A 21102-nucleotide genomic window follows, 5' to 3' on the forward strand; every position below is an offset into this window, starting at 1 on the left:
AGTTGTTTTGTGTGAAAGAAAAACTGAAACATATGCGTGAGATCATTTCTAGAGCCATAGTTGAGCATTATGTACATCACAGTGTTCAAGTCCTCCCCGGAAACAGGCTGACGGGTTAATGAAAAACCTAGAGATACTTGATATTCTCCACACTGTGAAACCACCTTGACTTTATCACAGTCACAAACTTTATCAGTTGCTACTTCAGTGGAGTTATCAGGTTTCTTTGAATCTTAAAGGAGACAGTTTTATTAGTATCCACCAATCATTTTTGTATTACTAGTACCTTTTAAGAGGTTTAGTGCATCCTCTCGATGTTTACCACTTACTTGTACAGTTACAAGTTTGGTTCAACAGTTACTAGTACACATTTGATTTAATTCATTTGTATGAAGAACTACTTTTCAAGGGTTCATAATAATGTTTAAGAAAATATTCAGGACATGTAGTGTAAGGTTATACACCCCCTTGTGGAGGAACTGATATTATGCCTGTGAATTTTACTTCAAACATTTCATAAACTTGTACATATATTTACTACTCTAAATGATAATATAAGAAGAAGAAAGAGGAGAAGAGAAAGAAGAAGAAGATTTTGAAATTTTTAAAAATGTGGAATTGTAATACTTGTAGTTTATTGGTACATTTATGGACAGTGACATATTATTTATTTGTGATGCACTTTTTACGACACTGACAGTACAGAAAATACAATATAAAATACACACCAACAGGCCACTTTATTGAATACACAAATCATTGTGAGCCAATACAACAACTGCCACATTCTCATGTATGAAAAAAGTGGCCAAAATATTAGAAACACCTCTCAATATAATGCAATCGAGTTTAACACTGTTGCAAACTACAACCTCGATAATAAACGATAATAAAACCTCTCTGACTAATTAAAGCTTTGTAAAAGAATGTATGGCAGAGTTGTTGTGTTGGATCACATTTGATTGTACAAGTGTACCTAATGAAGTGCTCTGTGTATTCCAAGCAAGATTGCAAAGACATTTGATAGGGCCATTGCTAGGATTAAGAAAACAGACTCAAATGTATTCTATGATGGTAGCAAACTCTGTATTGTTAAATTATCTTTACAGTATATAAACAAACTGTAACAAATCATGCACTGAGCTCCTAACTTGTATTCTCTTCATCTGCTTTATGTTCTCTTGTAAACATCTGTGGAGGTATTTCTAGGGGATTATCCTTGAGATACAGGAGGCAGATGGGAAAGCACCCGCTCTGCTGACTGGCCAATAGGAAAAGCCCAGAGCCCTAATACCACCCTCTATTTACAACCATCGGCCAATCAGTCACTCTCCTCCAACCAATCTCAGCTGCCCCCCTCCAAAAAAAATCTAATCCAATCTTGCTAAAGCTGAATGGGGAGTTAACTAATCCAGTCAGAGGGACCAGTAATAACCTATTTTCAAAATGACAACCTGCACACCTCATGTTCAGGCAATGGGAAACACACATTTCCCAACCAAAATACACTGTAAAATACAAACCAGTGTCATCAATGTCTAAACATTTTTATCAAAATATAAGAAAGATGCAACAATGGAGATTCCTCAGGAGTTTGTTATGAGTGTGAAAATAACTGAGCGGCACAGAACACCTTCATTTTCTTCTGACATGTAGTCAGCAACAATCAATCTTATGACTGATTGATAGCTAGACCTAGTCCTTTCAGAGTTTTACAGATTGTTAATTAATGTTAACACAACAGAAACTAATTATTTACTGCCTAATCTGGTGAACAAATATATATATATATATAATATATATATATATATATATGTGTGTGTGTAAACATGATTTAATTCAATATGAATAGTATTTAACAATTGAAATGGTCCTGTTAGGTCAAAGACATGGTCTACAAAGCATGTTTTTCCACACTTGATTTCATTGGGAACTGCTCTCAACTATTTTTATGAACGCAAATAGCTCATGATAAGTATGAAAACAGCTCTTCACCAGAGTAATGTGAAAATTAAGTCTCTATCAGCTGCAACATGACTTTATTTGATGACAATATTCATATTTTCAGGTCAGATTTGGAAGTCAGTTCCAATGAAGTTTTAGAGTTCCAACTGCATTCACCTTGTTGACAGGAATTCTTGTAACATGTTTCTCTTCGGCAGTCTTATCTGAGCCCTCGGGTGCACATTCTCCACAGATGCCTCTGCACATATAGTATGCAATACCACAGACGTTTCACAGTGCAGGGTCAGCTGCAGATCACACCCCTGCAGCAGGTGGTGGTTGCTTAGGTAGCACACAATGTACTGCAAATGAGCTGTCAGGCATATGTGTGTGTGTATTCATTAACATTACCTTTACATTTGAGACATTTAGCAGATAGTATTCTCTACAGTGACTTATAAGTGTTGAGTTATAGCCTAAATAAGCTACCTGTAACAGTTCAACATTTTTTCCTCCAGGGCATGACAGGAGATATATGTGGATTAAACCTGTGACCTTCTCATAATAGGACAGGCTGTTACCCAATCTAATTTTCTATAAGTTCACAGGATCGTTCCAATGACATCCAAGCTTCACTGCACGTATGGCCTCAGGCCTTTTTGTTCACATTGTGGCCAATGAATGGATAGCATGGGGAGGTTGGTGTCATTATCTAAGAAGAACTATACACACACAAGAGGATTTACAAGAGCTGATTGTAGCAATCTACAGGGTTAGGCTAACAAAGGATTTTTTTAAAAACAGAATTCCCTTTGGACTGTGCCACACTTTAAAAAAACAAACAAACACATGCACCTTTTAGAGGGCTTTCTGCTCTGAGCTGCATTAAAATGTAAAGTTTCTACATGCATGGGAACATGACATGAAACTCAAAACTACCAATGAGCTGTTCTCAGGACAACAACTTTCTTGAACTCATTCTTCCTGGGGGCACCCATGCCACTGTAATTTTCTCACAGTGATAAGGCACCCTGATAAATATGACCCACATCTCACCCCCAATCCCTACAGGACCCGTGGTATGTTCACCCACAGTATACAATATGATGCCTCTCTAACCATAGTTTAGGACCATATTTGAACATGTATTAGTGTAATTACTGATGATTAAAAAATGGAAAGGTCATCTCTAATTCAGTGTCAGAGGATAATGGTTGTAAAGTGTTTGCCTTCTTGTCTGCTGGAGGGTTGAGCAAGGTGTCTTTTAACACAATATAGTATTATTTAAGGGTTATACAATTGTTTGTTTGTTTATTACATATCATTCATCTCAATCGTGGGTGCTAATTACATATGCATTGGTAATAGGACAAAACAATGTGTCCACAAATCGTCAGTGTGCCCACTTAAACATGATAAAAATGATGTAAACAACGTGTATTTGTTTATTTCGGTTATTATCAGCGAACCTTCTGCAACTTGGTCGAGGTTTTATGTCAGATCATGGCAGATTCAAGTCGATTACTCAGTCACTCCAGCCCAAATGCGCAATGCAAAGCAGCATACAAACAAGAGACGGAATAAGCAGCCATGAAGTGCTCAGCATTGAGTTACGTTAATTACAAACATTAATTTGCAAAAGAAATTATGAATCCAATCGATCTCAGTTAGATCGCAGCTGATCATTCGTCGAAACAAACGCATTCACACACGCATGTCAAAGTAGCTTTGCTCCTACAATCATAACAATCTAATGAAAAATGGCTTCCCTCGATCCGAAAATCTAATGACCTAATATCTAATATATCTCCCATATTTCAGTGGTCCTGCTCCCCGGGATTAAAACGCTGTGCTGTTTCGTAAACACTCGGACCTCGCACAAAGTTGTTCGTCGTTTACCCTGAAGCAGCAACACGTTTTTACCTGTGTGTGCTAATAAAACACTGTTTTTGCTCGCTCTTTTGCACGCATTAATTTTTGACGTAGTTGTTTATTAGCCAGCACTGCTAGCAGCGGCGGCTAGCAGCCGCTTGGCGGAACAGCCGTGTGCAGACGCAACGCAGTTAATAAGCGAAGTGAAGAGAGAGAGAGAGAGATGCTAGTGACCCATGCAAGGGTACCCATGGAAAGTTGAGCTGCAAAAAAAAATAGGTAGATGAATGTCTGCAGTCGACTGAAACTTAAAAGAAAACATATATTTGTTGTCGTGTCAACAAAAGTTTGTGGTTGTGATATTTGGACGCACTGTTTGGTGCAAACTTGCAGGAGCTTTAACGACCTCGCGAGCGAGATTCCTGAACAGAGCTGCTGCTACTCCTGGGTTGTTAGCATTCAGAGCTAAAGCAACAAGCAAAGGGGGGCCAGGCAGAGAGAGAGAGAGAGAGAGAGAGGGAGGGAGTTTTTGGATTCACTCTATGAAGCTGGGGAGCCCTTTTTCGGGAGTCGTTAAAGGCTTGTCTCGGTGCTCGATAGTCCCCCCGGCTGTTCACGACCACTCGACACAAAGCTCAAGTTGCTGGTTAGCCAGCTAACGTAGCATTATCCATCCAGTGTGAGGAGCTAGCTAGCGCCAGCCTTCCGCCGACGTGCACTTCCCCCACTCTCCCTCCAGCCGGCTCGCTGCAGCGTTAGTCCGGTACATAAAATGAAGCGACCATCAGCATTTTGGGAAGCTGTGTGGCTGTTTGGATTTTGCTGATGTATGAGGAGACGGTATTGTTTTTGTGAGGTAGGCTTGTTTTGATTATGGCCTCTTTGAACTTTTTCTTTCTTGCAGCAGACATACCTAAAGACTCTCCAACCCTGACCTTAGACCGGGCAATGTTAGCTCCGCTATCGGGAACGTTTTAGCTGTTAGCTTCAGGGACCCGTCGGGGGGTGTCTACTTGCTGGAGAGCAAGCCGCGTTACCTGGGTGCTAACTTTAGGTTGGAATATGTTCAACGTCGGCGGTGGTCGAGGTGTGATCCACGGGGTGGCCGGCTGACATTTGTTGAAGTGCGTGTGCCTGTGCGTGATATTTGATGAATTTCTTGTAGTTTAGCCTCTTTCGGGACACTTTGCTGCTACGTCACCGTTGGTAGTTGTTAGCATTTCCGTATCAGCTTGTCGCCGGTGACACGGACCTGGCTATTTGCTGGACAGAGCCAACCCTTTTTTGAAGTCGGTGTTTACATTGAGGAATAGTGCTTAGCTCTGCAATTATTCAACTATAAAACCTCAATAGCTTTTTCACCGTGGCACTGCGAAACAAACGCCAGCCAGTGTCGGCTAACATTAAGGTTATTAAAACACCCGTTCACCGCCAAAGTTAACTTGTAAAAAAACGTTAACACTTTTTCATGTTAACTTAGCTTAGCCAGGATGTTAAGGCTCATCATGTCATCACTTTTCAACTTCACATTTAGAGACACTGTAAGCTGTGATGTGATGCTTTTTTATTTCTAATGGGACTTTTGCTTTGACGTTAGTTTGTTGTCGTGTTGCTGCCACCGTTTATTACGAAGATGTAACGTTTCATTTTTCCATCTGCTCACAAGCGTTTTGCCAACAGCTTTCAGGTGCCATTTGCTAAACAGTGCTTCAATGTAGCACCATATATTGTGTGTGTGTGTATAATAAAATAGTGCAGGTATGCTTTATTTTTAGTGAGTGTGTGGAAAACACTCCTGGATAAATACAAGGCGTGCACATACATTATAAACACGATAAACGCGCAGCCGTCCTCGGTCGGATATTTTGCTTGATGAACATTTCGAAATGTGTTATCGTTAGCTCACAGGAAGCTCAGTCTTGTGTGTGTGTGTGTTGTTGTTTTGCAACTGCACTGGCGTGTCTGAAAGCTAGGTTTCAAAGTCACTGTCACATTTATTGTCATTTGAGCCCATGAGATCGGAGAGGCAGGGGGTGGTGGGGGGTGCCGTGCAGCCTCGCATCATGGATGATGATCTCTGTGATCTATTTTCTAACATTCACCATGATCCTGACAAATATTAACGAGGCTGTGATGTAAAACAGCGAAGCCGATCGCGCTCTTATTTTGAAAGTATCACCCCCGTTTATGCTGTTTTTAAACCATACGAAAAACGACTTCCTATTATTAGCTTCGCGTGTTTAAACACGGTGACCCCGTCCAGTCCTGCATTGTTTGTTTTACAGTATTTCATATAAATGGCGTGAATCTCGCAGCGGAACTATGAAGCGAGCAACAAAGGTTCTGCACGAAAGGAGTCCCGCTGCAACAGGAAGTTCTGCACACGGAAGTTGTGTTTTCTTTGTGTATCCCGATTTATGGTTGTTTTATTTTAGGAAAACACCATTTTAGTTTGATCATTTTGTGCCTTTTCACGCTGCAGATTCACCCGATCCCTTTGGATTATGCATTGCTGGGTAAATAACAACTTGAAGTGTTAAAGAGGTTTGCGATTGATCTGCCTCCTGTGAGACCCCCGCGCTATTTTCATGAGTTTGCGAGCAAAGCTCGGCTGCAGCAGTGCTAACGACAGTCAGATTAACACAAGGAAACAACTAAACTGAGGACCTGGCTGCCATGTCTAAGTGTTTGCATTGTTGTTGTTTGTAGGTCTTTGTTTGAAAAGTGCAGTGAAGAGTCCAGTGTGGCAAGAAAATATGATATGATGATAAACATGCTGCCTAATGAGATGTCATTATTTATTTTGGTCAGTGGGGACCTGTGTACTGTTTGGCTGTTTATTTCTTATGGGAGCAAAGCTAACCTCTTGAATTTAGTCGTTTCTCCAATGTCATTTATTATGCGGTGATTGTTGTTAATACATATTTGTACATTTGGGTATGTTGGCTTAAACAAAATGTTACCTAATATCATTCCATCAATTCAGTTTTAAGGCTTTTTTTAACCAACTGTCTTAGTAGTGTATTAAAACCTGCAACCTATGCTGTCTCTCATAACCCGATATTATAGATAGATAGATAGATAGATAGATAGATAGATAGATAGATAGATAGATAGATAGATAACTTTATTGATCCCCAAAGGGAAATTCTTGTGTTGCAGCCACAGTTACAAATATTTCAAGCACATCACAGGCATGCATAATGTACCAAAAGACATGAGGTAGATAAAATGAAAATGCATAATCACAGTTTAACTATAGCAACATGATACAACAAATCATCAAAGAGTGACATTTACTTGACCCAATGTTAATGGCATAACCAGTTTTCAGATAAAATGCCCACACATTGTTTGCATGCCGTCAGTTCTACTTAATATTTACATGTTTATTGTATTTGTGTTTTTAAATTGCAGATCTCTGTCAAGGAGGTCAAAATCAGTACGGGGGATGGACGAGCAGAAATCAAACTGCGAAGAGAATGACTCTGAACCAACAGGTAATGTGTTTGTTTTTGTTGTTTGTTTGTTTATGTCCCAACGTCATCCATTATAATTGTACACTATTCTGCAGGAAGGCGTATAATATCACATGTGCCTTTGTTCTAAAAGAGAAATGCACACAGACGAGAACAAAAACAGATTTTTCATTTTTGTAAACATAATTCATTACCAGACAATGGAGCAGAACAAATAGGGACATACTTATCTCCCCGTAACAGATAAGTCAGTATGGGTTTAGTAAAAAGTATGTATGGGTTTAGTAAAAAGTATGTATATGTGTTTGCTTAAAGTGACTTTTTTCTTTTTTCCCTCCATTTTACAGCTGATGACAATGCCCCTTCAAAACAGCTTGTCTCCTCTGAGGAGGAGTCCAAAGCCCTTCCTGCTGCTGAGGATGTGTCTGGTGCTACTGCAGCCTCTTCCAGCACACCTGTGTAAGTTTTTCATTCAGCTCCTAAAGGATATTTTTTGCGCTCTCTTGTGGTCTTCATCCCACAAAGCTGCTCATGTAAAACCAAAAACTGGATCTCCACGTTTATTTTTTTGAATAATTTTGTTTGTGACCCGACAGAGAGAACGTTCGAGCCTGTGCGCTTTGTAACTGTGTGGAGCGGAGCCTGCATGGACAGCGGGAACTGAGACTCTTCGGGCCATCTTCTGAACGGCCGACCCTCAAGCCATCAGCTTCTGCACTGCCTCAGCCCGGGAATGATGACCTGTCTTCCATTGGATTTTCTGACTCCCCCTGCCTGGCCGCACTCTTTGACGACTCAGGTTGAATGCAAAACATTACACTATATTATTACATATTATTAGTGTACAACAAATAATTACTTTTACGTTTGCACCTTCTTGAAGCCATGCGCACAGATGTAGAATTGAAGTTTGGTTGGAAATGTTACTGATGGTGGGCTTTATAATGAACAGGGGGCTGTTGGGTTCATCACTGGTGTGCGGTGTGGTCAGACGGAGTGAAGCGGATGGAGAATGAGGAGCTGGAGAACGTGGATAAGGCCGTTATCTCAGGGACACAGCGGGTAAGCGATAGACTTAATAGACTTTATATAGACTTATATAGACTCAATAGACTTTGTTTAGGTGGTATTATTACACCAACTTCTTTCACAATCTTACTCTTAACCATTGTTTTGTTTCAGCTTTGCGAATACTGCAAAAGGCTGGGTGCAACCATTCGATGCCATGCTGAGGGCTGCTTACGGTTCTACCACTTCCCCTGCTCGGCAGCCAGCGGATCCTTCCAGTCCATGAAGCAGTTGGTCCTCCTCTGTCCAGAGCACATAGACAGAGCAGAGGCGTTGGGTAAGAAGCAGACATCTTTGTCAGAATGTTGACACTTAAGGCATGCTCACAGTCTAGAGCCTGTGCTCTGCACACATGTCTCATGAAACAGCACTCAAGTGCAAAGCACTTAGAATCTCTAAAAAGTGGCAACTAGCTACCTACCTAGAAAAACACAAAAATAGATCACACTAATGCAATTTTTATTTTTATAATACCATTTCATATGTGTCTTTTTTTTTTTTTATAGCAGGTGAGGAGTCTTGGTGTGCAGTGTGTGACTCAGCGGGGGAGCTCACAGACTTGCTGTTCTGTACGGGTTGTGGCCTACATTATCATGCGGCCTGTTTGGAGATTGGTGCCACGCCCATCCAGCGTACAGGTTGGCAGTGCCCGGAGTGTAAAGTGTGCCAGACTTGCAGGTGAGTCTTTTTTTTTCCCCCTTTATGAGCGATTCAGATGCCATGCCTAACATTTTGCACAATATTTATATAGTTTTTAATAGACATTTATAATTTTACACTTGAACTTTATTTCTGCATTTTAAGATTAATGTCTTGATTCTTAATTTTCTTAGACAACCAGGCGAAGACTCCAAAATGTTGGTATGCGATGCCTGTGATAAGGGCTACCACACCTTCTGTCTCCAGCCGGCCATGGATTCTCTTCCCTCTGACCCATGGAAATGCAGAGTAAGTCACATTTGTCACTCAGCTTTGTACAAAGAGGTGGCCTTCCCCTAAAAATCTATTGTGGAAGCAAGTTTACTTACATGTTTAAGACAGAATCCTTCTGTCAGAAACCTTTTTATTCATCAGGACATTTGAAGAGTTCTTTGACCATTTATCTTACATTCAGTCCCTATAATCTGTGCTATGTCAGAGGTGTCGTGTTTGTACGGAGTGTGGCGTCCGTGGTCTGATGCTGCCAGGTTCGGCCCAGTGGTTTGACAACTATTCTGTGTGTGAGGCCTGCCAGCGTCACCGCAGCTCTACGTGTGGCGTGTGCAGCAAAGCTGCCAACCCGTCTGTCATTCTGCAGTGCTGCAGCATGTGCCACAGGTGAGTTTAATGCACAAGTGCAATAGTGTTCAATGGAGGTAACTATCATGAGTGGGCTTGTAGCTCATATTGTCGTAAAATATTTCCTAATGATCTCTTTATTGCCATAGGTGGGTACACAGTGAGTGCACTCTAGCAGGGGAGTTTCCAGAAGCCAAGTGCATTTGCGTGCTTTGCAAGGAGCAGCAGCCTGTTACTCAACCATACACAGCAGAGGTACAAACCAGAGAGGCATCTGAGGAGACTGAAGGACACGTAGATTTGGTGGAGATGACAATCCAAACGGATGCAGACATGGTGACAGAAGAGCACACAGATTTATCAGAGGTGGCAACAGGACAAAAAGGCACAGCAGAGATGGGTCAGGCTGAAGCCACAACTGACAAAGAGACACCCATGGACTTGGGTAAGTCTGAGTTGGACACATGTCTACAAAACATGCCAGTCATGTGTTTTTGTTGGATTAATGAAATAATGCAACTTGTTTATGTTCAAGATGTTCTGATGTAAGCTAACTACTATTGGCTTTAGGGGTGGATTCTGCAGTTGTTGAGACAACAGACACCGGGGAGAAGATCATGGAGGAAAAGCCGACGGTAGCAACAGAAGAATTCACTTCTGAGGCACCCGCTGCTCCACTCGAGTCTACAGGTAAACACAGAACACAGTTCAGACATGCATATTTGAAACTGAAAACAAAGCAGCACTTTATTATTTGCATCATGCTGTGCCGTAACTAATGACAGATTTATAAATGTGAACACTAATAACCATCCATTCCTTAATCTTGTATGTAGACTGTGCAACAACAGAACAGGGGCTTTCTTGTCTACCTGCTGATGAAGAGGGAGCAAAAGAGGCAGTCAGCCAGGTGACCCAAGCCACCCCTTCCCAGGACCCCACAGCAGAGACACAGTGTAACAGTCCTAAAGTAGAACCACCAGTGTCACAGCAGGGTCCTGAAAATATGGAGGTGGAGAAAGAGGCGGAGGAAGAGAAGCAGGAGACCACCCCCTCAGTGGTCCAAGAAGTATCAGCAGCATTTTTAAATAGTGACTCTGATGACATGCCAATCACAGAACCATTGAGTAAGGATCCACCAAAGTTACCAGCTTCTCCTGCCTCTGTGGATAAAACAGATCATTTGCCCATGGCTAATGAGCAGGAAAGAAGTCCATGCCAGGACCACCGGTCTCCCTCACCTCTTTCTTTATCAGTAGACACACAAGAGGGCCTCTCTACTGTGGACATGGAGGGGAGGTTACTACCTCCCTCTGAGGAGGAGGAAGACGAGGATGATGATGAGCCAATGAAAGGAGAGGATCATAATTTGGACATAAAGGAGGAACTTCATGAGCGAGCGGTTAAGCCAGAATTGCTGCTGGATGAGATGTCCAACATGAGCCATGGAGATGAGAGCAGCAGTGGCTTTATGGGCTCTCCAGGGGAAGCTGATCATCAGCTCTCTATGGAATTTGGCCTTGTACCCGCTGGACGCTCACACACAGATAACCTGCTCACTGAGACCGATGACTCGCTTCCTTTTGAACCCCTCAGAAGCGACAGAGAGAAGGTGAAGCGCAGAGGATCCCCAGGTCGCTCACGGGTCAAACAGGTGAATTTGCCATGTACAAGTTGGACTATGAAGATTGAGCAACTGCGTTCTTTACCTGCTGTTTTCATGATGTCATTGTCACATTCACCCAACATGGTTTGATACTGAAATGTTTTTCCTCTACTCATAGGGGCGAAGCAATAGTTTTCCTGGGAAGCGTAGACCTCGAGGAGGAGGAGGAGGTGGTGGTGGTGGTGGTGGTGGAGGGAGAGGGCGTGGTGGTAGATCACGCCTCAAAGCCATGGCCTCCTGCATTGATGCCTTCTTGGTAAGCTGTGATTTACACAATTTGTCATAATTTGTCATTTAATTACATATTTTGGTAATACGTTTTACTATTTATTCCCTTGTCCACAGCTAAGCATGACCACAGACACTGGAACAAGTAAGGAGGAGGATGATGAGGAAGATGACACCATGCAGAACACAGTGGTTCTTTTCTCAAACACTGATAAATTTGTCCTGCTCCAGGTACAGCTATTGTTGTAGTGTGACATTTTTAATTACCCTAAGGCACAGTTACCACTTTAAATGCAACACAAATAGACTCTTTGTTTCCTCACTTTCATTTTTCCTTTTTCTCTTTCTGTCGTCTGTTTTTAGGATATGTGTGTTGTGTGTGGCAGTTTTGGAAAGGGGCCCGAGGGGCAGTTGTTGGCATGCGCTCAGTGTGCCCAGTGTTACCATCCTTACTGTGTGAACAGCAAAGTAAGCTCCTCACCCCCCCCTCCTCCCTCAATCATTGAATTTTGGAAATCCAGGTAGATTAAATCTGATATCATCTCCAGATCACCAAGACGATGCTCCGTAAGGGCTGGCGCTGTTTGGAATGTATTGTGTGCGAGATGTGTGGAAAGGCTTCGGACCCTTCCCGTCTGCTGCTGTGTGATGACTGTGATGTCAGCTATCACACCTACTGCTTGGACCCACCCCTGCACAATGTTCCAAAGGGTGGCTGGAAGTGCAAATGGTAAAAAAAAAAAAGCAAACTCTTAAGAGCACAATGCTTCGTTCAGCCGTGTAGCTTTGAATGGGGTCAAATGGAAATGACTACATGTAAATTTGCATATTATGTAAAACACCCATGCCACAGCCCTGCATTAGCAGTTCAGAGGCCCATCCCTCTGCCTCTTTCTTCTGTAGCAGCAGAAAATTTGCTAAACCACTCACATAGACATCTGTATTTTTATTTCATCTTGCATATTAGCTGTATAATTGATACAGACTGGTTCACTACTTTTGCACAGGTGTGTATGCTGTGTGCAGTGTGGCTCCAACTCACCGGGTTTCCACTGTGAGTGGCAGAACAACTACACCCACTGTGGCCCCTGTGCCAGTCTCGTCACTTGTCCAGTATGCAGAGAGAACTTCATGGAGGAGGAGCTGCTGCTGCAGTGTCAGTACTGCGACCGGTGGGTGCTGCTCATTAGAACTACACATGCACACACCAGAGGCATGAGCTGAGCTATTCATGAAACTGCAGCTAATGAAGACAAGCGGGGAATGGATTATTTATGTATTCTTCGTGCCATGAATTATTCCATAACATCTTTGATTTGCGGCATGATATGATATGATAGGTATGCGTATCTTATGTATTTCTGTGCGTCTGTGCAGATGGGTCCATGCTGTCTGTGAGAGTCTGTACACAGAGGATGAGGTGGAACAAGCTTCTGATGAAGGCTTTGCATGCACATCCTGCACCCCATATGTTCCAAAACCTGTGGGTAAGTCTCAAGATGAAAAAACCGAAGACATGAGGATTACGGTTTCAAAAATAAACACAGAATATTCTTATTTTTAGTAGGTACTAATGACATTTCTCTTGCTTTCTCTACCTGCTTTTTGCCTTCGTTCACAATAGTGGAGTCAGCCATTATGGCTTCAATAAAGATCAAGGAGCCAGGTTGGTGGATTTTGCTTCTTCATGTTTGTTATTATAAGCATATTCTGTGTGGTCATCTTTTATGTGTTCTCCTTTAAATCACTCTGATTTGCAAATGTCACTTTACAGAACCGCAGTTCTACCGGTTGGAGGGTGTGTGGCTGACAGAGTCAGGCATGACCCTGCTTCGGAGCATCTCTATGTCCCCCCTGCACAAGAGACGGCAGCGTCGCTCCCGTCTTGGCACTCTGTGTTGTGACGGAGGTCCTGATGGAATGGACCTCAGGGAGGTTGAAGGAGATGGGGACGAGGGCAAAGGTTGGCATACAGTCCGCTCATCAGTGTTTTGCTTTTTTTTTGTGTATATTTGTGTATATTCTTTGTGTATATTCAATGTTATTCTGTAGGGGAGCCCATGGACTGTGAAACCAAGATGGAAAACCCAGGCAGCCCCGACAGAGAAGGTGGTGCAGAGGGACCTGAAGGCATGGCTGACTGTGAGGGTCTCAAAGGTGGAGCAGAGGAGACGGAGGATAGCAAAAAAAGAAAGCGGAAACCTTACAGGCCTGGTGAGCTACCCTACTCACAAAACAACTTTGACATGGATGTCAAAGCATCCACAAAATATTTACAGATATTTTATTCATAAAGGAATTGGAGGCTTCATGGTGCGACAAAGGAAATGTCACACACGGATGAAGAAAGAATTCTTTGCCCAGCTGGCTGGAGAGACTATGTTGGATGGACAACCAATAGAGAGAACCATTGATGAAGGTTAGTGACAACAGATTGTTGAATTTCATTTTATCCAATTTTAAAGAAAATAATGACATAATTTTTATAAATTTGTACTGAATGGGGTGGGGTACAGTGGTTTACTTTTACTTTTGCCATGTTGAAAATGCTGCTTTCCAGCTATTGACCATTTGACCCTCTGCTTATGGTCTTTCCTCCATAAGGCCACATTACACCTTGTGTGAAAAAATGAAGCCCTCCTTTATTTGAATATGTTGACTTACTGTGGCTACCAATGTAGAGGGATCAAGCAAATCCTTTTTAACGCATGGCTGTTTTTTGATATGAGTGCCCTCTCAACACCCCTCCATTATTAGAGGCAGCTTTTTGTGAAATAGTATGTTTGGAAAACTGAATTTTATGGTTATATCTGTGTAGGACCCCACCCTGACACAGATAACATAATGGATCCAAAACCAGTGGAGGGCGAGGAACAGGCCAAGAAACGTCGGGGCCGGAAGAAGAGTAAACTTGAGGACATGTTTCCAACTTATCTCCAGGTTTGCAATCTCTCTATGCTTCAGATATTTTTGAAACTAATGGTATCCAGTGATATGATGTTCATGTCTCAAATGTTTGTTTCGCTGCAGGAGGCTTTCTTTGGGAAGACACTAATAGACTTGAGCAAGAAAGCTGTAATGATACCCCCAGGGCAGAGGCTAGGCGCATGCCTTGTCCGACCTTCATTACCAGCACCGTCAGGGCTCAAACCTACTGCCCCAGAAAGTAAGATCACTAACTTGACCTGTGACACACGAAAACTCTGCAGATTATTTGTGACACTGGGTGTGGAAAAGGTTAGTACATGGGGTGTGACCTTCTGCTTCTCTCACTAGCTGATGCCAAGGATCGTGTGGTGAAAGATAGTTTTCCTCTCAAGCAAGAGGGGGGTGAGGACCCCCAGGCTCAGGGAGAAGGTGCAGGTAAGTGTCTCTTTTGACACTGATGCCACTGGTTTATTGTTATGGTCTTGAAGTAATTTTAATTTTGTTTAAAATTGCATCTTTTTAGGAGTGTCTGCACCATCCTCATCACTAAAGGACCAGGCGCCAACTGATCCTCATGATTCTGATGCAGAAAAAAGTGAAGGTAACTCTCCTGACAGGATACTTTGATATATATACAGTATGCAACATTAACTTAGGGACATATTTAACAACTGATGGTAACGTTGTGACTTACATGACAGGTCTTCCACAAGGGGTGGAGAGTCAGGACTCTGAGCAGTTCTTCAGGAAGGTGCTGGGAGTGTCAGATGGCTCCTCTTTGGGGGGCATGAAGCCCATCTTGGAGGGCAGTAAGGGAGAACTCAACCGTAGCGCTCTGCCACAGAGAGCTCTCCTCTCAGGTGGGGATGCCTTCAGATTATTCTGTCATTACCTTTTTGAAATTCAAAACCATGTGTGTTGTATGATTCAGGACATATGCATGTAAGATTTAAGTGAAGCAAACCTGGAAAATTTCTTGCAGGGTCCCTGCCCTCAGCTGGAATGATGGACGCCTTTCCTGGCCTTTCTCAGTCACCGTTCTTTGACATGCGGTACGACCAATACTGGATTTCCTAGTGCAACAATCTATATGTATCTTTAGTATGTAGTTCTGGAACAATTTGTGCTGTAGATCAAAGTATAAAAGCAGCTGCATTTTTATTTTCTTTAATGCAAGAGTAGACTTTTGTCCTTGTTGTTGACAAATGTAAGCCCTTTATTGTATGGAAGACAACCCCCTCTTATTTGATGTACAGGGACCGAGGAGGACTGTTCAGTCCAGATGGGGGTGAGGAGAGCCCTTGGGCTACTCCCTCTACCCCAGCAACTCCCTCCTCCCCACCGACCCCCACTGAGGCAGAAGGTGATGGGCTGTCCTACAACCAGCGCAGTCTCCAGCGCTGGGAGAAAGATGAGGAGCTGGGAGAACTCTCAACCATTTCCCCTGTTCTTTATGCCAATACCAACTTTCCCACTCTCAAACAGGACTACCCAGGTGAGTGTGGAAGTAATGTTATATGAACATGTACAACCTGTTGTTAAACCAAACAGTCATGCTTTTTTGGTACAGTTTATATGTAAATATTAAGCAGATGTTAAGCATTTCTCCTGTCACAGACTGGGCTAGTCGCTGTAAACAAATCATGAAGATCTGGAGAAAGGTGTCAGCTGCTGACAAGGTTCCATATCTGGTAGGTACTCTGTTTTGTGTTTTAAATTGATAGATAATTGATTTATATTGACAATTGTTCCCTGCAGCACATTTCTAAAATGTAGTGAATGATGCCAGTTTTTTTGTTGTTCTGTGTTTAATCATATTCTCCCTGGTAGTTTATGAAACCATCACAGCTATGCATAAAGCCTCAAGGAAAAAATGATCAAACACAGAAATACTGTTAGTTAAATCTGAAATGTCTGGTGGGTACTGCTCATTAGAGGCCCAATTAGAAATGTGGCATTAAATCTATCCAAGTTCAGCCTACACTAAACAAAAAGTATTATTTGTCAACTATGTTTTTAGTCTTTCTTTTCTCATCTTAATATGTGATTTCTTTCTGTAGCAAAAGGCCAAAGATAACCGAGCAGCTCAGAGGATAAACAAGGCACAGAAGGTGAGCTAAAACATCAGCATATTTTTGTTTTGTCAAAGTGAATGAAAGGTTTGGTCCCCATCATTAGAGCTGAGGTGCAAATTGTTAATGCTTTCTCTCTCCCCTTCTCACAGCAGGCAGAGAGTCAAGTGTGCAGGCCAATCAAAACAGAGGCAGGGCATGTAAAGGGAGAACGGCCCAGTTTACACCTCCAGATCCCTCCACCTTCAGGCTCTACGTCAATTTCTTCCCAGCCCAGCTCTGCAGAAAGCCCATTTCCCTTTCCTCCAGATTCAGGATCATCCTCTGTCTTTTTCTCAGATGGACCTGTTAAGACCCCAGGGTCAGCTGAAATCCGGACAGATCCCTTGGCCAAGTTTCCTCCTCAGTCACCCCATTCTCACTCCCACCCAACCACACCCTTCTCCCATGCTGGGGCCAGCCCCTTGCAGGCCTCTTCCTCAGGTTATTCCGCTTCCGGCCCACAGGGTCCTCCTCAGGGACGGCCAGCCAGTCTTGGCCCCTTTGACATGCAACCAGGAACTCCTGGAACCCCCAGACGGGCTCAGCAGGTTGACCCCTACTTCAGATCACAACTACAGCAGCAACAGAGTCATTTACCACAATCACAGCAAGGCTCTCAGGAGTCCCTAGGACCTCCAGAAAGTCCTCATTCAAGAGGTGCTGGACTTGGGGAGTCGCCCATCTTTTCACCACCCCACAATACCCACTACGGAGACCCTTTCAGAAACCAGCAAGGGATGGGACGGCCAGAGTATGGTTCATCCCCGTCACCCTCTGCAGTGGCTTCCTCACCTGTAAGCACAGGGCAGTATAGGGCTGACATGAGTGCACCTTCTCCACGCTCCTCTGCAGTTGGAAGACCTGACTTATCCACTGGCTCCCCTGCTGGGATGCTGGAATCTGGAGATGGTTTATTCAAGGCACCTATGACACCACGGATGCACCAAGGGGAGGGTGGGACACTCCCCGGAGCATCCCCTAGCCACCCCTCTGAAAGCTACAGGCAGTCTCCCTCCCACCCTTTCTCTGATCCCCACACACAGTCACCACTAACTCCCAGACCACAGTCAGGTGACAATTGTTCTCTTGGACCCCAGAGACACCCTGTCAGTCAACAGGAACTATGTCCTAGAGTGCCCTCCAGCCCACAGTCCCAGGGCAGCTCTCAGTCTCCCCACACTCCTGGTGGCCTCTCCAATGATGCTTACTCTGTCCAGTCTCCTGCTACCCCTCGTTTCCAATCCCCAGACCCATGTTCTCAGCCACCTTCAAGGCCACAATCTAGAGACCCCTTTGCTACTTTTCCTCCCCCTCGACCTCCCTCTGTTGCAGAGGGAACTGTAAGTTACAAAAGCTCACCTCATCCAAACCAGCCACCTCCACCTCACCCCAACAACAGTTCCACAGGGGATCCTCTCTCTGGTAAACCTTTAGCACCTCCTAATTTTAGTCGCAGCCCCAACACAGGAGGCTTCCAAATGACCCAACAGCAGAGTCAGATGTTACAGGGTCAGCTTCAGCAACCACAGCCACAAACTCAGCAGACAGACGGTTTCAGCTCCAGGGTGCCACCTCCTTCTGGATCTCAAGAACTACCAGCTGCCCGCCCTCCAGACGCACCACATCAACCAGCTTTGCCAGGCACTCAAGAAATGCCTGACATTTCAGGAGTGCAGGATCCTGCATTGGTAGGCCTTAGCCCATCTGACCTGGAGAAGCATCGACAGGTATCAAAGTGTTAGCCGGTGAACAGTCATTCTGTGCACCTCCTACGTGTTTTGCTAATCAGTGCTTCTTGTGGGTTTTTTTTAGCGCCAGAGACTGAGGGAATTCTTAATCAGACAACAAATGCAGAGAAATTCAATTAGACAAGAGAAGGAGGCTGCTGCTGCTGCTGGCAGTGCATCCCCTGGTTGGTCTGGAGGGGAAATTGGAGCCTTTCCACAAGACAAGGCCCACAGGGCACCACCACCTTATCCACAGGTAATGTAACATCTTAACAATGGTGTGATTTTAGCAATTAGGAAGATGTCCTTGGATGGCCTAAGTGCAATCTCAGAAAGTATCAGCTTCACTGAAGAGTTAATGGAAAACAAAAACCCTGATATGCTTAAGTTAAGTTGCACTGTTTTAGAATTGAGGCTGCACTTTGGCCTCTGTGTTAACTGGTGCAAACATTATGACAAAGTGAGCAGGTAGTAGATCATCCACTAATCATAGGGTTGGCGGTTTCATTGCCAGCTCTTTTTATCCACACATAGAGGTGTCTTGCATGGTCGCTGCTGTCGGTGTGTGTGGGTGAATGAGAGATGAATTGTAAGGAGTTTTGGGAGAAAAGAAGCACTGTATAAATGCAACCATTTACCATTCATTACAAATGAAAACGACTGGTACATTTACCTGTTACTTGTTATTACTTTCTTTAGGATCGTGTTGCTGCTGCTAATGCTGGAGCTCAAGCTTCTGTGGCAGGAAAGATGCCCATGGCTGTTGGAGTCAAGGAGGAAAAGCTAATTCGCCCACCACCTACAGGAACCCCTGCTATCATGGATCCTAGTGCACTAAGGTAAGCACCTCACTGAAGGGATGCAATGAGCCCTGATGCACAAACTGGTCACAACCCTTAATTCTTCAGAATTTGGTAATGCAGTATACATGGTTTAAATTAAATTGTATTATTTTCTCTTGTGTGTCTCGCAACTTCAGGCCTCCAGGACCCACCAGACCTCAGGGCATGTTTGCCCGTCCACCATTTCCTCCTCAGTGGCAGGGCCAGGCTTCAGGTCCAAGGAGGTTCCCCACACCTGGCATGGATGCTATGGGCATAAGACACAATCTCAACCCTGCTGTCAACATCCAGGGTATGGAAGGCATGGCTAACCCCCACACCATAATGCCAGGACATGGAGGCGATACCATGCAACCAATGAGTCAAGGTCCCCCACCACAGTTCATTGAATTGAGACACAACTCACAGAGGCTACCCCTACGACCCCAGTTTATGCCCCGTGGACCCCAGCCGAGACCACGTCTCTTTGTTCCACAGCAAGAGATGGCAGCACCTTATGGTCAGCAACATCCCATAGCTCAAGCTGGTGGCATTCAAACAGAGGGGAGCAACAACTCACAGCTGGGATTACAGCAGGGTGGACTGTCAGTTTTACTGCCTCAGCAATCTACAGGCCCAGTAACACAACAGCCCCACCTGCAGCCCCAGGCAGCTCCTTCCACTCCAAACATTCCTAGCACTGAGCAGCATCAGCTTCCACAACGAAGCGCTGTCGCAGGGCCCCAGACTGCCGCGGTAGAAAACAGTGAGGAACTGCCAGAGCCTGACCTCGAGGGGCTTGGGGATGCCCCAGGGGATGGAGGTGTGGAGGATGAGGATGATTTGGCTCTAGACTTGGACCCTGACAAAGGAGATGATGAGTTGGGGAACCTGGACAACCTTGAAACCAATGATCCACATCTAGATGACTTGCTTAACAGTGATGAGTTTGACCTACTGGCTTACACTGACCCTGAGCTGGACCAAGGAGACCCTAAAGATGTCTTCTCAGACCAGCTGCGTTTGGTGGAGGCAGAAAGTGAAGCACCTTCATCATCCTCTGGTTCTGGGCCTGTTAAAGTGGAAGAGAAAGCTAAGGTAGAGCAAGGGCAGAAGTCTCTCACAACAGCTCCCACCACTACTGGAGGTGCTGCTACCCAACAGCCACCCTCTGCAGAAACTGCTGATACCTCCAAGGTCAAAGTAGAAGATAGAGGATTGACCCCTCAGCTGCAGCCGGGACAGACTGTGGTGAAAGATGAAATCGGAGAGGCTGTGTCCATGCTTCTTGGTGGGACCACACCATCAGCTAAACCCACACAACCAGAAAACCAGTCCGCTTCACTCAGTTCTGTTCGATTAGGGGGACTTCCGTACCCGCTTCCAGGCCAAGCGGATCCACTGCCTTTTCCTCCAGCTGCTCCACATGCAGATATTAGCGATGATCTGCTGGGGCTCCCTGACGTTGGGGGACAGCACTCCCCCGCTGTAGATTTGGCGAAAGTAGAGAGCTCCTTAGATGGTGAACTGCCTCTTCTAATACAGGATCTGCTGGAGCATGAGAAAAAGGAGCAACAGAAGCAGCAACAACAGCAACAGCTGAGTTCCCTCCACCAAGGAGGCATGGCTCCTCATTTTCCTGGCCTCTCAAGTCAACAGCCAAACCCACAGGCACCTGGGCAGATAATGCTGCCGCACCATCGCCCACCACCTCAAGGAATGATGGCTCAACCAGGAATGGTGCCCCGTCCACCACACATGTTGCAGCAGCAACAGCAGCAGCAGCAAAGGCTTGTGGGAACTGGAATTGCACCTCCGCCTCATATGACGATGGTCCAACAGCAAACCATGATAAGGATGGGGCAGCCAGGGGTCCATACAGGTCTCAGTCATCAACAGCAGCCACAGCCAGTGGTTAAACAGCCGCCTCTGGCCAACAATTTCTTCCCAGATAAAGGTAACCATTGTTTTGTTTTT

At 44.4% G+C, this 21102-nt stretch overlaps 1 protein-coding gene across 4 annotated transcripts in view; it reads left to right on the top strand.

Moving 5' to 3' along the window:
- The first annotated feature begins 3771 nt into the window (after positions 1 to 3771).
- The window catches only part of kmt2d (lysine (K)-specific methyltransferase 2D), a 30633-nt gene continuing 13302 nt past the window's right edge, over positions 3772 to 21102 (top strand). Inside the window, exons 1-35 of one of the 4 annotated variants that reach the window (XM_027288936.1) lie at positions 3772 to 4095; positions 7234 to 7316; positions 7643 to 7754; positions 7892 to 8094; positions 8248 to 8357; positions 8478 to 8640; positions 8870 to 9041; positions 9197 to 9311; positions 9502 to 9680; positions 9791 to 10086; positions 10212 to 10331; positions 10478 to 11295; positions 11426 to 11563; positions 11653 to 11766; positions 11899 to 12003; positions 12084 to 12265; positions 12543 to 12707; positions 12913 to 13022; positions 13160 to 13201; positions 13310 to 13498; positions 13588 to 13749; positions 13832 to 13954; positions 14354 to 14475; positions 14566 to 14701; positions 14812 to 14898; positions 14987 to 15064; positions 15165 to 15323; positions 15446 to 15515; positions 15720 to 15958; positions 16081 to 16154; positions 16524 to 16574; positions 16688 to 18304; positions 18390 to 18560; positions 19004 to 19143; positions 19284 to 21082. In XM_027288936.1, coding sequence (XP_027144737.1) covers positions 7268 to 7316; positions 7643 to 7754; positions 7892 to 8094; positions 8248 to 8357; positions 8478 to 8640; positions 8870 to 9041; positions 9197 to 9311; positions 9502 to 9680; positions 9791 to 10086; positions 10212 to 10331; positions 10478 to 11295; positions 11426 to 11563; positions 11653 to 11766; positions 11899 to 12003; positions 12084 to 12265; positions 12543 to 12707; positions 12913 to 13022; positions 13160 to 13201; positions 13310 to 13498; positions 13588 to 13749; positions 13832 to 13954; positions 14354 to 14475; positions 14566 to 14701; positions 14812 to 14898; positions 14987 to 15064; positions 15165 to 15323; positions 15446 to 15515; positions 15720 to 15958; positions 16081 to 16154; positions 16524 to 16574; positions 16688 to 18304; positions 18390 to 18560; positions 19004 to 19143; positions 19284 to 21082 — 8410 coding nt within the window. In that variant the 5' untranslated portion in view covers positions 3772 to 4095; positions 7234 to 7267. Of the gene's footprint in view, positions 4096 to 4138; positions 4673 to 6214; positions 6333 to 7233; positions 7317 to 7642; positions 7755 to 7891; positions 8095 to 8247; positions 8358 to 8477; positions 8641 to 8869; positions 9042 to 9196; positions 9312 to 9501; positions 9681 to 9790; positions 10087 to 10211; positions 10332 to 10477; positions 11296 to 11425; positions 11564 to 11652; positions 11767 to 11898; positions 12004 to 12083; positions 12266 to 12542; positions 12708 to 12912; positions 13023 to 13159; positions 13202 to 13309; positions 13499 to 13587; positions 13750 to 13831; positions 13955 to 14353; positions 14476 to 14565; positions 14702 to 14811; positions 14899 to 14986; positions 15065 to 15164; positions 15324 to 15445; positions 15516 to 15719; positions 15959 to 16080; positions 16155 to 16523; positions 16575 to 16687; positions 18305 to 18389; positions 18561 to 19003; positions 19144 to 19283; positions 21083 to 21102 lie in introns of those variants that run through there. The other 3 variants (XM_019259272.2, XM_019259273.2, XM_010747771.3) reach the window with 3 other exon arrangements.

This window comes from Larimichthys crocea, chromosome XV (assembly GCF_000972845.2).
Source record: "Larimichthys crocea isolate SSNF chromosome XV, L_crocea_2.0, whole genome shotgun sequence".
NCBI lineage: Eukaryota > Metazoa > Chordata > Actinopteri > Sciaenidae > Larimichthys > Larimichthys crocea.